The following is a 13,530-nucleotide window of genomic DNA, read 5'->3' on the forward strand; positions in this document are numbered from 1 at the left end:
ACCAAAAAAAAAAAAATCTGGAAAAAAAATTTCCCTATATGTATATTTTTCTATACGTCTATGTAGAGCTTTATTTTTTGAAGGAGGTCAATTGTCTGCCCTGTGATCAGTTAATTTGATTTAAGTTTTATTTTGGAGATTGATTTAGACTGGAGGTAGAGGCATGAGCTAATTGTATCCTGATCCTTGCCTTGAGGGGTTTCAAAGCCCTGGAGCAACTCTTCTCTGTATTTTGTTCTGTCTACCTTAGCCAAGCTATTGCATTTCTCTCTGGTGTGGCGAGCCGAGCAGATCGCTGGGAGAGAAATCGGAAAAGGGGGGAGAGGAAAAGGAAAAGGGGACTTGGAGAGAGACTTTGTGCTTCAATGTTTCAGGTAAGATCTGACGGTTTGGGTTTGTTATTATTTGCTAAGGAGGGTATGGCTGGGACTTTGGGCGCAACTCGCTTTTACGCATGTGCCAGGCATGGGGCGAGAGCGCGGCACACTCGCACACACACAGCCCGCCGCGGCGGCTCGGGAGCCGCTCGGACCGGCTGCGGGGCAGCGGCCGCCCCCTCCTCCGGGGCTGCTACCACCGCTCCTCGGCGTGCCTCCCCGAGAGGGAGCGGGGCGGAGCGGACGCGGCCGCGGGGGCCGGGGCGGCCGGGGGCCGGCGCGCCAGGGCCGGGCTTCCGGATCTGGGGGCCCGGTTCCGGCTCTCGGAGCGGAGCGGCCGCGGCTCTCGGAGCCGGTGCCAGCGCCGCCCGCCTGCTAGCCCGCCCGCCGGCCGCTCGCGCGCCAGCCTCCCCGGCGGCCAGGGGGCCGCCGCGCTGCCCCCGCCCTCCGTCCCCCGCCCTCCCCGGCGAACCGCGCGCGTCTCTTTCTTCCCGGGCCCCGAGCTCCGCGAACCGGCCCCACCGAGAGCCTCCCAGCGCCGCGGGCCCCCTACCCGCCGCCGCCGGCAGAAGCGCCCTCGGCCGAGAGAACGGCGCCGCGGGGCGCGCGGGGGGCGACGGCGCCCGGGGCTCGGCTCCTGCCTCGGGGTGGGGGAAGCACCGCCGCCCCCTCTGCCCGCAGCAGCCTCGGCGGGACGCCCCGCGAAAGACGCCATTGTGGCGGCCGAGCGGAGAGGGCCCCGGGGCGGTTTTTTCCTTCCCCATCCCGGTGCCCGGGCCGGACCGCCCCGCTCCCCTTTGTGAGCGGCGCCCGGTGCCCAGCGCTGTCCGCCGTCTGTCTCGGGCCGGGCTGATCCGGATCCGCCGCCTCCGCCCACCCGGGTGCCTTTAAAGCCCCCTCCCACCATCACCCCCTCCCTTTTGCAGCCTCCCACCCACCCCCCACCCCTCACCCCCCACCCCCCACCCGGCGCTATGGATGCAAACGTTTCATTTATTTTTAAAAAGCTCTCATTCCTCTTCCTCCCCACCGCCTCCCCTGATAAAGGGCACGGCACGTGCTCTGGATTAGCAGTCTCCCCAGGAGGCGGGGACCGGGGAGGGGGCACCGGGTTGGGGAAGGACGGGAGCGCGGCAGGTAATGGCTGGGGCTCTGCGGCGCCCGCCTCGACCCGCGGTGCCTGCGGCCGGAGCCCCGCATCCTTCCCTCCCCTGCTGGCGGCCGGGCTCCCTTAAAGGGACAGGGTTTCCCGACCTCCGCCGTCTGAACCGGCGCTGGGGGCGCCGAGTTGGGGGGTGGGGGAGAAATGCAGTTTGGCTCCTTTTTGACCTCTTTCCACTTCTCCCCCGCCGCCCCTCTTTATGGAAATACGATGTGTGCTTCCTCTCCCGCCCCCCAGAGGGACTGGGCTGGAAAATAAGAGTCCGCGCCTCCTGGAGAGAAAAAAAAAAAAAAGAGCCAGGGTTGGGGGGCGCATCCTGGTGAATTCGCGTGAAAAGTGAGGTCGGACTCGCAGAACATCCAGGAAGGGGAGACGGGAGCCGCGATGCAGGAATCCCTTACCTGGACGCGGGCTCCGCGCCGCCGCCCCGGAGTATCGCAACTTGCTAGCTAGCGCGCGGGTCGACAGTGTGTCTGCCTTTGTGCTTTCGAACGCTTGCACCGCCTTGGAAATTGAGTTCCTGGTATCAACATGTTTTCAACGTGACGGTGCTGCGGGGGCCGGCTGGGCGGGAGCCGACTAAGTTATCAAAGTTGGATGTCGGCTTTGTGCGTGGAGAGAGGCACGCGGGAACGGCCCGGTGTCCCCGCGCCACCGGCTTCCTCGCTAAGAGGTGCACCGCAGTGAGCAGAAGTAATTTGGTACAAATGCTGCGTTACCTCTGTGATCGTAGAACTAACTGGCTGCTTTCAAGCAAATCCTTGATGGATATGTGTGTGTGTGTGTGTGTGTGTGTGTGTGTTGCCGTGTGTGTGTGTGTCCCCGTGGTGGAGCTGGGAGAGACGTAACAGTTAAACATACTCATTCTTTAAGAAACGTTTGCCTTCTGTTTTCAATCAACGAAGCTGGCAGCTAGAGATACAAGTTTATTTGAGAATACCCTCTGGGTACCAAGCATGCTTGGATTGTTTTAGCAAATTAAAAATGAGCAAAATGCTTTTACCTTCTCAGCAGTAGACTCCTTAAGAGACCTCCTGTTTTGTGTGTATGTGTGTGTTTTAGAGAAACATTTTCTGTGTGTCTCACAAATGTGTTTTTAATGTGGAAAAGGGGGGAATAAAAGTTCGAAAGGCTGAGGCTGATGCCATCGAATGCTGTGTTAAATCCGCTTTTACATCAAGGAATTTACCTGCCTAGATGGGAATTCGTGGAAACCAATCTCCAATGTACTTGGTGAATTTGAAATAGAAGTGGGTCTATTTGTCTCCTGGATAATGGGCAATGTGCCGATCTCTTCCTCGTGTTTATATTTGTGTGGCAGTTGGCTTACCACGAGGGGCTGGTGTTCAGAAGACTGCCCACTGACTACAACAATTTGGCTCGGGAGTCCTGCTGCTGCTCATTGGAAAGAATTGTTAGCAATTGTTTCAATGACAGTAGGTTTCGTGTTTACTAATTAGGTTGCAAAGGTGATCATTGAATTTTAAAACTTTGCATCCTAGAGAAAACTTCACAGGTTTAGGAAATGTGTTTATGAAAAGAAAGCCACTCATTAGACAAAAGTGTCACATTGGCTGGGAAGAAATTTTGAAATGAATCGGGCATGAATGAGAGTTGGCAAAAAAATCTCCCACCACAGTATTCAAAATGACTGCAGTGATTTTGCTGTATTAATTATGCCCAAAGCCCAATATAAAGTTCTCCAACACACACTAGAGGTCTCTCTTCTAGCTGTAAGATTTTTGTGTTTCTAATTCTTTGCCAGGGCGTGCATCCTGGAGTGGGAAATGACAGCTTGGTTCAGACTTACTTAGTAATAGTGATTTATTGGCCATTTATATTACTCTAATGTGAGGTATTTATTTTGGAGAATATTCAGTAATTATTGTATAAATTATACTACCTAACTACCAAGAAAGAAACTATAAAAGATTTCCACTACATGATGATGAAAACAGATTATTCACTTTGTTGAATAGCATTATGGACCTTTTGGCAGACAATTATTTATCCAGAGCGATTTGGTTTTTTAAAATGTAAAAGTAATTAGTGAAAGATGTATCATATCAGAGAACTTTCTGAAAATTAAACTTTCATTTATGGCTAAGTTCAGCACTAAAGTTGATTGCATAAATGCTTTCTTGTCTTGCTATTTCTAAAATCAGAATGATTATTTTCTAATCCTGAAATGTGATGTTTTCTTCTATTTTCCATTTACATTGCTTTTGAGTCATTCAAAGGATGTTTGTGAATCGTCAGTTCACCAAAGCTTTTATTTAGTTGAATCTGAAGCTGCATTTCTGAACTTTCTTTGGAAGTGCAATTTATAATTTCCCAAACAAGTGAAACTTTTATTTTCTTTATCTTTAGGATAAACCATCTTGGGGGAAAAAAAGGAAATTTTTGGATGCAAGCATATATGCTTATTTTAATAGCTCATGCAGAAATGAGAAAAAATGTTTTAAAAAAATTATTACAGAAGTGTGAAATACTTCAATTTTCCTAGGCACTGTAATACTACTCTGGTTTTTCTTAAAAACATACTAAATGTTAATTGCATTTTACTTGGTGATTTTCGTTTGAGATCATTCACTGCAGAGAATGAAACAGAGATTATCCTTTAAGAACAACAAGCCAGGATTCATTCATTAAGTTCATTCATTGAACAAATATTTATTTGTGGCTTCTGTACACAAGACACTGTGCTAGATGCCAGAGACATGATGGTGAAAAAAATTACGCAGAGTCCCCAGTCCCCTGGAATTTGTGTTTCAGGTAGACAGACGTTAATCAAACAGTTGAACAATGGACAGAGAATAGTGCTTTTGAAGGGAAAGAAACTAACCAAAAGGGCAAAGTGGCCAAGACTGGGTTTTGGAGGAAGTGTTACAAACTGAGATCTAAGCAAGTAATGGGAGAAGGCAGTGGCACCCCACTCCAGTACTCTTGCCTGGAAAATCCCATGGACGGAGGAGCCTGGTAGGCTGCAGTCCATGGGGTCGCTAAGAGTCGGACACGATTGAGCTACTTCCCTTTCACTTTCCACTTTCATGCATTGGAGAAGGAAATGGCAACCCACTCCAGTGTTCTTGCCTGGAGAATCCCAGGGATGGCGGAGCCTGGTGGGCTGCCGTCTATGGGGTCGCACGGAGTCGGACACGACTGAAGCGACTTAGCAGCAAGCAAGTAATGAAGAGGCAGGAGAAGCAGAGTGAGAACAGGAAATCAGTTCCAGGCAAAGGGAAAAGGGAATGGCATTTGCCAAGCAGGGAAAAGCATGGCCAAGGGAGAGGAACTCAAGGATGCACGAGCTGGAGCTGAGAGAGGGAGGAGGCAATGATGAGAGAGCAGGTTGCGGGGACAGGCCTCTAGTCCTAACTCTAAGAGCAGAGTGAAGGGGCTTGGTAGGAGGATTGGGAGGAGGGCAGCAGTAACATAATCAGGTTCGTGTTTTCCAAGGATAATTCTGATGTCACTGTGGGCAGTGAATAGAGGAGCCCAGAGTAGATGAAGTAGAGCCCTTGGAAGGCTATTAAAGTCATCCAAGCAGGAGAAGATGCAGCTGGGGTTAGGGCAGTGGGAGGGGAAACAGAAGGATGAAAGATCTAGTCACAAGGTGAAACTGACAGAATGTAGTAAAGAATTGGTGATGGGTAATCAAGGACAGAAAGGGATATCAAGTGGACTCCTAGGTTTCGGACACTAAGTGGACACTGGGATTCTGAAGACTGTAGATTTTGTGCTTTTCACTTCATTTGTAGTAGCCAGAATGAGGAGCAATGACAAGCCTCATTCACATCCTGTGTAAGTGAATTCACGCAGGAATTTGTTCCCCAATCTCATGGAGTACCTAGTGTGCCGGGCACTGATTGCTCTGCTCTTGTCTTTTATCCAAGATGTCTTTTCCTTTATAAACTGCACCTCGAAGTTTCTTTCCTCCATCTCCAAGTTGGAATTAGTCATTTGAATAGGCCTTTGTGTAACCTTCTGAAACAAAAATCAAGTCTGTGCTTTATAGTACAAATTAATTGTGCTTAAAAATATTATGAACTTGAATTAAATGACTATAAAAATGAGCTGCTCAATCATGCCTTCTGAAAGCCCATTTACATACAAATAACTGGCACAATTCTTGTGAATCACTCATTGAAAAAAACTTTTAAGGACCTTATTAACAGGGTAAAATTTGTTTGGTCTGATTTGAATTTGCTCTGCTCTGCTTTCTCCCAATTAGTTAAGATTCTAGTATGTTTGACTTTCCCGTACAGAAAGTCTGACTTTCTGTACTGATCCTTCGCTAATCTTGTTTCAATGCAACATTTTCATGCTTTTCTTAAGTGAACACTGTTTTTGGTATTTCTAATATCCTATCCATCCTTTCCATGTGTTCTTATTTCTCTAAAACTCCCTCACATCTGGCTTCACAAGCGAAGGATGGGGAAAGAGATAGTTAAGGAGTTTGGGACAGACCTGTGTGTTTGTGTGCTTGTGCTAAGTCACTTCAGTCGTGTCAGACTCTTTGCAACCCCATGGACCACAGCCCACCACTTGCATGCATAACAATAGGGAAGTGGTCTTTGGGTGGTTATTCAACACTAAATGAGCATCAGTTGATGAACAATTAATTTTAAAATAATCTAAAATGAGGCATTCAGTTTTTCTTTCAACATCAAAACTTATTAGAAAAATTTCAGGAAAAAAAAAACCTGCCATGAATATTTTATAATCACTTTTCCCCTTTCTGGCTGTCCTCCTTTTAGACTAGTCCAGGTAGAAGCTCCTTCCAAGAGATTTGGTACTTAGTATTTCCAGGAAACAATTTGAATGATCACTCTGTTCATTGGGGCTCGAGATACATCTGCAGTTCTATAAGATACTTTTCTTGGTAGTTCTCTATCGTGTGGGTGGCTTGAAGGATAGGCTCTGGTTGGAAACACATTGTCATTTTAGCCAAGTCACCTGGGGATCCATTTCTTCTGTGTACACAGGAATGATTAATATCTCGCCAACCTGCCGTATAGAATTGTTGAGAGGAAAAATGAGTATGTACGGTGGGATTTCCCTGGTGGTTCAATGGCTAAGACTTCACACTCCCAATGCAGGGGACCCATGTTCGATCCTTTGTTGGGGAACAGAATCCCATATGCCTCAACTAAGAGTTTCCTTTCTGCAAGGAAAAGATCCCACGTGCCACAACTAAGACCCCTTGGCGCAGCCAAATAAGTAAATAAATATGAAAAAAAAGATACTGCATAGAACAATGCATTCAGGTTCATTCATTCTTTTTAAAAAAGTGGGTAGGTATGGCAAACTGATATGCAATAAATAGCCTCAAGCAACCCTAATAGGCAGTTTTTCCTGAAGGACCCTCCCACCTTGGTCCCCCAGATTCTGGCCCCTTACTGCAAGTAGCAAAGGCCAGTCTGGACCACCTCACTGAACCCCTAAAACAACACTGTGGGGCAACTGCATCTCACAGGTGAAAGAATTAAGGATTTGAAAGACCACGTGACTTGGCTTGCCTGAGGTCAAAGTCTGTGTGTGCTAAGTTGCCTCAGTGGTGTCTGACTCTTTGCAATCCTATGGGCTGCAGCCCGCCAGACTCTTCTGTCCGTGCGATTCTCCAGGCAAGAATACTGGAGTGGGTTGCCATGCCCTCCTCCAGGGGATCTTCCCAACCCAGGGATTGAACCCAGGTCTCTTGTCCTCTGCATTAGCAGGAGGGTTCTTTACCTGCGCCCCCTGGGAAGCCCGGTCAAAGTCTAGGCTGGTGGCAAAGAGCAGAGATTCTAGTCCAGCAAGCCGACTACAAACCTCTACCCCGCCATTAGGCACTTTTCTGGCCCCTCTTAGACTCCTGGTTCTTTCTGTCCAGTAAATGGCATCTGAGTACTGTCACAGGCGCTTTCTTTTCTGCCATCAGCTTCTATTCATCAGCATTCACCCTGGTCTCATCTCCCCAACAGCACCCCTCCTTTTATACCAAGAGAGGAAAAAATAAAAAGCAGTTTGAGATTGGTACTGTCAGACACCTGAATTGCTCCCTAGCTCACGCAGAGCAAATCCAGCACTCTCACATCCTCTGTCATGCTGACCAAAATACAGATTTGTTTTCCATCCAATGAGAAGTGACAACAATGCCCTTCTTGCTGCCAAGACCAAGGCTGCTATTAAGAAGAAGAGTTATGAACTGAAAAGAATGTTAACTAGATAGATTTCAAATGCTTGCTAGAGGAAGGGATATTCTTCCTGATAAATCTTCCCAAAGCATCTATTGCTATCATCACTTACTGTTTTGTAGCACTTTCACTTTGCTGGAAATCTGTAGCTAACAGAACAGAAAATGTGTGTGAAACTAAAGATCCAAACTGGTCCATGTTATCAACATTTGTCTCTACCTACATGCTTGCGTGCTTAGTTGCTTCAGTCGTGTCCGACTCTCTGCGACCCCATGGACGGTGCTCCAATATTCAAATTCCACTCAAACTCTTCCCAACTCCGTTGTCTTGAGTAAACTAATTAAATCTCTCCAAGTTTCAGTTTCTTGAACTGTAACTGAGACATCAATAGTCACTATCAATGAGACAATAATATGAGATGGTTACAAGTGAGGTAATAATAGATTCTAAGGTTGTTCTGAGGGTTGAATGTGATTTTATGGGATGCACGTGCCTGGCACATAGTAAGCACTCAGAAATTATCTATATCATTATTGTTAACATCAGGAACTATGTTTATTTGTCTTTGCTTCCTCAATTCCTGATACAGTGCCTGCCACACAGGGTAAGTGCTCAATAAATAATTGTTGGGTACATGAACACAGAATTTCAGAGAATACAAGAATAAAGCCAGCTGTGACTTCACTTCCCTGTACCTACTTTTTGCCCCTGACAAGAGGGTCCAAGTTCTGCCAGATGTCCTTGCCTGAGAGTTATGGGCTTTTCCTAACTAATTGGATCAACCATTTGGGAACAGATCAAATTTGACCTGGAGAAGTATTCATGCTAAATAGGATGTTGCCTTAAAGATGCCATAATTTATCTTTTAATGATTCATGTGAAGGTCTTCTATGTGCAGTTGTCATGAGATTTCCACAATATGCAGACATTTAGGAATGATGCTATGAAATAATGAAACCACTACGTTCTGAACACACAAAAGGTATCAGTGACTTTGTTTATTACGCAGCAAAGAAACATCAGAACTGGTCCGATACCCATTCCATCCAGCAGATGGCATTGCTACGCATTTACAAACCATTTCTCGGAATAGCCTCTGGTCGTTCTCCTAATTTCTCACCATTGCCCCACCCTCAGTGGAAAAGAAGGTCTGAACCAACTCTGAAAACCTCCCTTGACTCCTTTGCAGGAATAACTGAGGCTCAAGAGGGAGCTGGAAGAATTTCGTACCTCGGAGTCTCCCATTTCCCCCTGTGCTGTGGGCCAGGCAAGGGGGAGCAAGCAGGTACCGTGGACTGTTAGAATCCACTCACTCCCAGACATAAGTAGGGAGTCTGTTTTGTTTGCTTAAAGCAAAACAACAGAAGAAAGTGCTGTCAACCTCCAGCGTCTCTGATGCTACCACGTGCTGTGGGTTGAGAGCGTCTGGGATGCCTGTTAGTAATCTGGAATACTAGTAAAGATGGTAATCCATTTTAGGTAGGCTTGTGCCTCCAGGGAATGGAAGTGTTGTAGGCAAGTCAAACCCCACCTGTAACCCTCTTATGTAGGGTCGTGAAATGAGGTTTGGTCTCAAAGTCACTTAAAACTGTGGACCCACCGTTAGCTGGGTGACCCTAAACCTTGGCTTTATTATGTGTACAAATAAGGATGCTGACAACCACTTCAGAGGATTGTCAGAATTAAATATGTAGCAATAGTACAGTGCTTCTATGTGGTAGGCTTCTTTCCAAGGACTTTGCAATGTATTATCCCATTGGATCCTCATCCATCATTCAAGAAGGGATACTTTCAGTATCCCCATTTTTGAGATGAGAAAATCAAGGCACAGAGAGATTAACTTGCCCAGGGTCACATATCGGTGAGTGGAAGAGCTAGAATTTGAATGAGGCATTCAGGCTTCAGGGTCTATGCTCTTAGCTCCCCAGCACTGTCTCTTAATAATTATTAAGCACTTGCCTTGTGCTAGGAACTTCATGTATATTAACTCCTCTCAGCCACCCTAGAAGCTGGATGCTGTTCTGTTACTTTCTTTATCTTACCAAATGAAGGAAAAGTGTGCCCCACTCTGTAAGACACAGGAAGACAAATTAATGGAGAGACTGTACTATATTAAAGCACTAAATGGTAAGTCCCATTTTAACTGCCACAATGGTTTAGAGATAAGAGAAATTAACAATGAAAATATATGGGGTTATGTTCTTATTGTATAAGATTAGGCAGGTGGAAAAATGTTAAATGCCTTATCCTTTAAATTTTCCATCAGGATCCTTGGATATTTTATAGCCTCGGAACCATTTTCAGAAATGGTGGGTGGCCAGCGGAGATTGCAGTTGGTCCCACTCATGAAAGACGTGGCTCATTATTTTATGAGGGAGTAGGTAGATCCCCTGGAGTAGGAAATGACAATTTGCTCCAGTATTCTTGCCTGGAAAATCCCATGGACAGAGGAGCCTGGTGGGCTACAGCCCAGGGAGCCTCAAAGAGTTTGATACGACTGAGCAAGAGCACACACACGCACGTACAGGAAGATCCAGGTGCTTTGCTAAATGACCATCGCCTTCCTCTCATCCATGAGGGCCAGCTCTTAGCACAGCTCTTTTGCCAGTGAGTTCCAAGAACTCACAACAGTGAAAGAAAATCACCTGTAATACGAACTGTGTTTCACAAATCCAAAGTATCTGAAAAGTGGGCCATTCTAAGTTTGCACAAGTCAAATCAGCTATATAAGAACTGCCAGGGGACTTCCCTGGTGGTCCAGTGGTTACGAATCCACCTTGCAGTGCAAGGGAGGTGGGTTAGATCCCTGGCCAGAGAACTAAGATCCCACACACCTCGGAGCAGCTAAGCCCATGCCGCTGCAATGGAAGATCCTGCATGAAGCAGTGAAGATCCCGAATACAGCAACTAAGACTGGACACAGCCAAATAAATACATATTTAAAAAAAGAAGAAGAATTACAGGTTCTAGACCTGCCTCCAGGGGCGATCATCCATAAACACAGTCACAGAGTTCATGATCATTGAAGTCACAAGGACCCCACCAGTGATGTATTTGTTGTTGTTCGTTTGGTAAGACATGTCTGACTCTGCAACCCCACGCATTGTAGCATGCCAGGTTTCCCTGCCCTTCGCCACCTCCCAGAGTTTGCTCAAATTCATGTCCATTGAGTATCCAACCATCTCATTCTCTGTCATCCACTTCTTCTGCCTTCTGTCTTCCCTGGTATCAGGGTCTTTTCTAATGAGTTAGCTTTTCGCATCAGATGGGCAAAGTATTAGAGCTTCAGCATCAGTCCTTCCAATGAATATTCAGGATTGATTTCCTTTAGGGTTGACTGGTTTGATCTTGCAGTCCAAGGCAATGAACCAGGGCTGAGTGAGTGAAAGACAAAGTAGGAGTTCTACAAACTTCCACCTTAAGAAATCAGGGACATTTCTTATCACTTTTTTTCTTCCAAATAACCCTTTGTGCTCTTGCAAATCTTTGCACAATTTATCCTTTCATTTCTGATTTGTCTTTATGTCTACATGCATCAGATATAAGAATATTTCTAGCTAAAGCATTCTTAAAAAGTCATTCAAGTCTGCATAATTGTTCAAGGGGTCGTCTTTGTTTCTTTTTCTCACTTAAAAAATTGAGTCAGATGCACTTTTAGACTTTGCGAATTTTTCTTTTGAATAAATACCCCAAATTCCTTTTATAGTCAAAGTTTTTTTTTTTCATTGTACAGTTAAGCATTCATATATCTGAGTTATTTTTGACAGCCCTTCTGCAAGCTTTAAGTGTACGGTAAACACATTTCCAAATTATTCTGCTAAGGAATAGGGCCGATACATTTTTTAATCACTTGAAAATGATACCTTTCGATAAATTTCTGTGTTAACATAATAACCATTTATTATGGAAGTGCACAGTTCTTCTCAGCTGATTGATTTTCTAAAGCTCTTTGCAAATAATTGCTTTTAAAATTAGTTTTCTCTTTTTTTCAATTTAAAAAAATTTTTAATTGAAGGATAATTGCTTTACAATGGTGTATCGGTTTCTATCATATAACAATGTGAATTAGCCATAAGTGTATATATAGTCTCTCCTTCTTGAGCCTCCTTCCCACCCCACGCCTCATCCTACCCCTCTAGGTTGTCACAGAGCGCCGGGCTGAGCGCCCTGTGTTCTATAGCAGCTTCCCACTAGCTATCTGTCTTATACATAGTAATGTACATACGTCAATGCTACTCTCAATTTGTGCCCCCCTCCCCTTCCCCCGCTGTGTCCACAAGTCTGCTCTCTACTAAAATAAGTTTTAAAATGAGTTTATATAGCCACACATACTTGAGCTCACTTTTGGAGTGATTTAGTAGTTGATGAACTAGTTTCCATATGATCTATCTTCTCTTTTTCCTTTCCATTGCTGTCTACCTTTTGGCCTCATGCTTACTTTTTTCGGCATCTCTGGAGAAGAGGGGAAAAGGGAAATAAATTTCAAATTTGTTTCCCTTTCTTTCCCTCTGCCCCCCCCACCGACTGACAGTTTGACAAAGTGTGTTGGATAGGAGTCAGCTCTTGATTCCTGCTAACAGACAGACATAACAGAACAAATAATTCAAAGGAATAGGTGATCCAAAGTCATTTTTATTACTATTTTGTTGTGACTTAGTAATTAGGCTAGTATTAAATTCTGCAATCTTTGTATGCACATTTTCTTCTCCATTGCAACTTCTGCACTCTTATTATATAATTTCAGCACTAATGTAGATGACTGAAGCCACCCCTGAACAAGGAGTCTTCCCCAATTATGAACATGAATCAGTCTTTTCCAAAGTATTTTCTAGGTCTGTGGTTCTCAGGCGCATTAGAAGTGCCTGGAGAACTTTTTAACGCACAGATTCCTGGCTCCACCCTGAGTTACTGATTAGGCAATGTGGAGCCTGCATAGTTGCATTCCTAACAGGTTCCGAAAGGATATTGATGCTGCTGTTCTAGGGACCACACTCTTAATGATCTAATCTCCTGCAGTCCAAGGGACTCTCAGCACCACAGTTCGAAAGCATCAATTCTTCTGCACTTAGCCTTCTTTATGGTCCAGCTCTCACCTCCATACATGGCTACTGGAAAAACCATAGCTTTAATTGTATGGACCTTTGTTGGCAAAGTGATGTCTGCTTTGACCATAGAACCTTTCCTTCTATGGGTACCAGTCAGCTCAGAGTTACTATCCCGGAGCACGGTGGAAGACTCTACCCTTCCTCCTGGTGCCCCGATGGCTAAACTTCAGCACTTGCCACCTTCCACTTCCTGTTGACAACCACGGCCTTGGACACAGACTGGACTGTTTCACTACTCGGCACCTCTTCAGCTCGGCAGTCTCCCACTCAGCTTTCTTTTGACCAGAGCATCTCATCCTCCTACTCATACCCACTCAACCTGCTTCATGATGCTCCCCTGCTTCCTCTTTTTTCTCTGCCTGTCTGATCTCTCTGTGATCATCCCTGCCTGTCTTCCTCGTCATCTCTGCCTCCTTCTCCAGCCAAGGCTCAATGACACCCTTAATTTCTCCTGCATCTTGCCCTCTTCTGTCCTTCCTGCATTGCCAATATTCAGTCCTGGAAGACTTTTCTTTTCCCACACTTTTGACCCTGGCAGCCTGAGTGATGATGATAGAATGGCAAATAATTCTTCTCAGTGTTTCCAAAATCATTCAGCCAGCAGAGGCTTCTTTGGGTTTTACTGTGCCAGGCACCACCCTAAGTTTTAGAAATGAAACAACAGACAAAACTGAAAGTTTCAGGGTCTTATGGAGTTCACATCCTAT

General features: G+C 45.6%; 1 protein-coding gene across 1 annotated transcript in view; it reads left to right on the forward strand.

Annotated features, from left to right (window-relative positions):
* The first annotated feature begins 267 nt into the window (after nucleotides 1-267).
* The window catches only part of KCTD1 (potassium channel tetramerization domain containing 1), a 210,628-nt gene continuing 197,365 nt past the window's right edge, over nucleotides 268-13,530 (forward strand). The window contains exon 1 of the mRNA XM_061399703.1: nucleotides 268-374. Coding sequence (XP_061255687.1) covers nucleotides 366-374 — 9 coding nt within the window. The 5' untranslated portion in view covers nucleotides 268-365. The remainder of the gene's footprint in view (nucleotides 375-13,530) is intronic.

The sequence above is a fragment of the Bos javanicus genome, chromosome 24, assembly GCF_032452875.1.
Source record: "Bos javanicus breed banteng chromosome 24, ARS-OSU_banteng_1.0, whole genome shotgun sequence".
NCBI classification, from domain to species: Eukaryota; Metazoa; Chordata; class Mammalia; order Artiodactyla; family Bovidae; genus Bos; species Bos javanicus.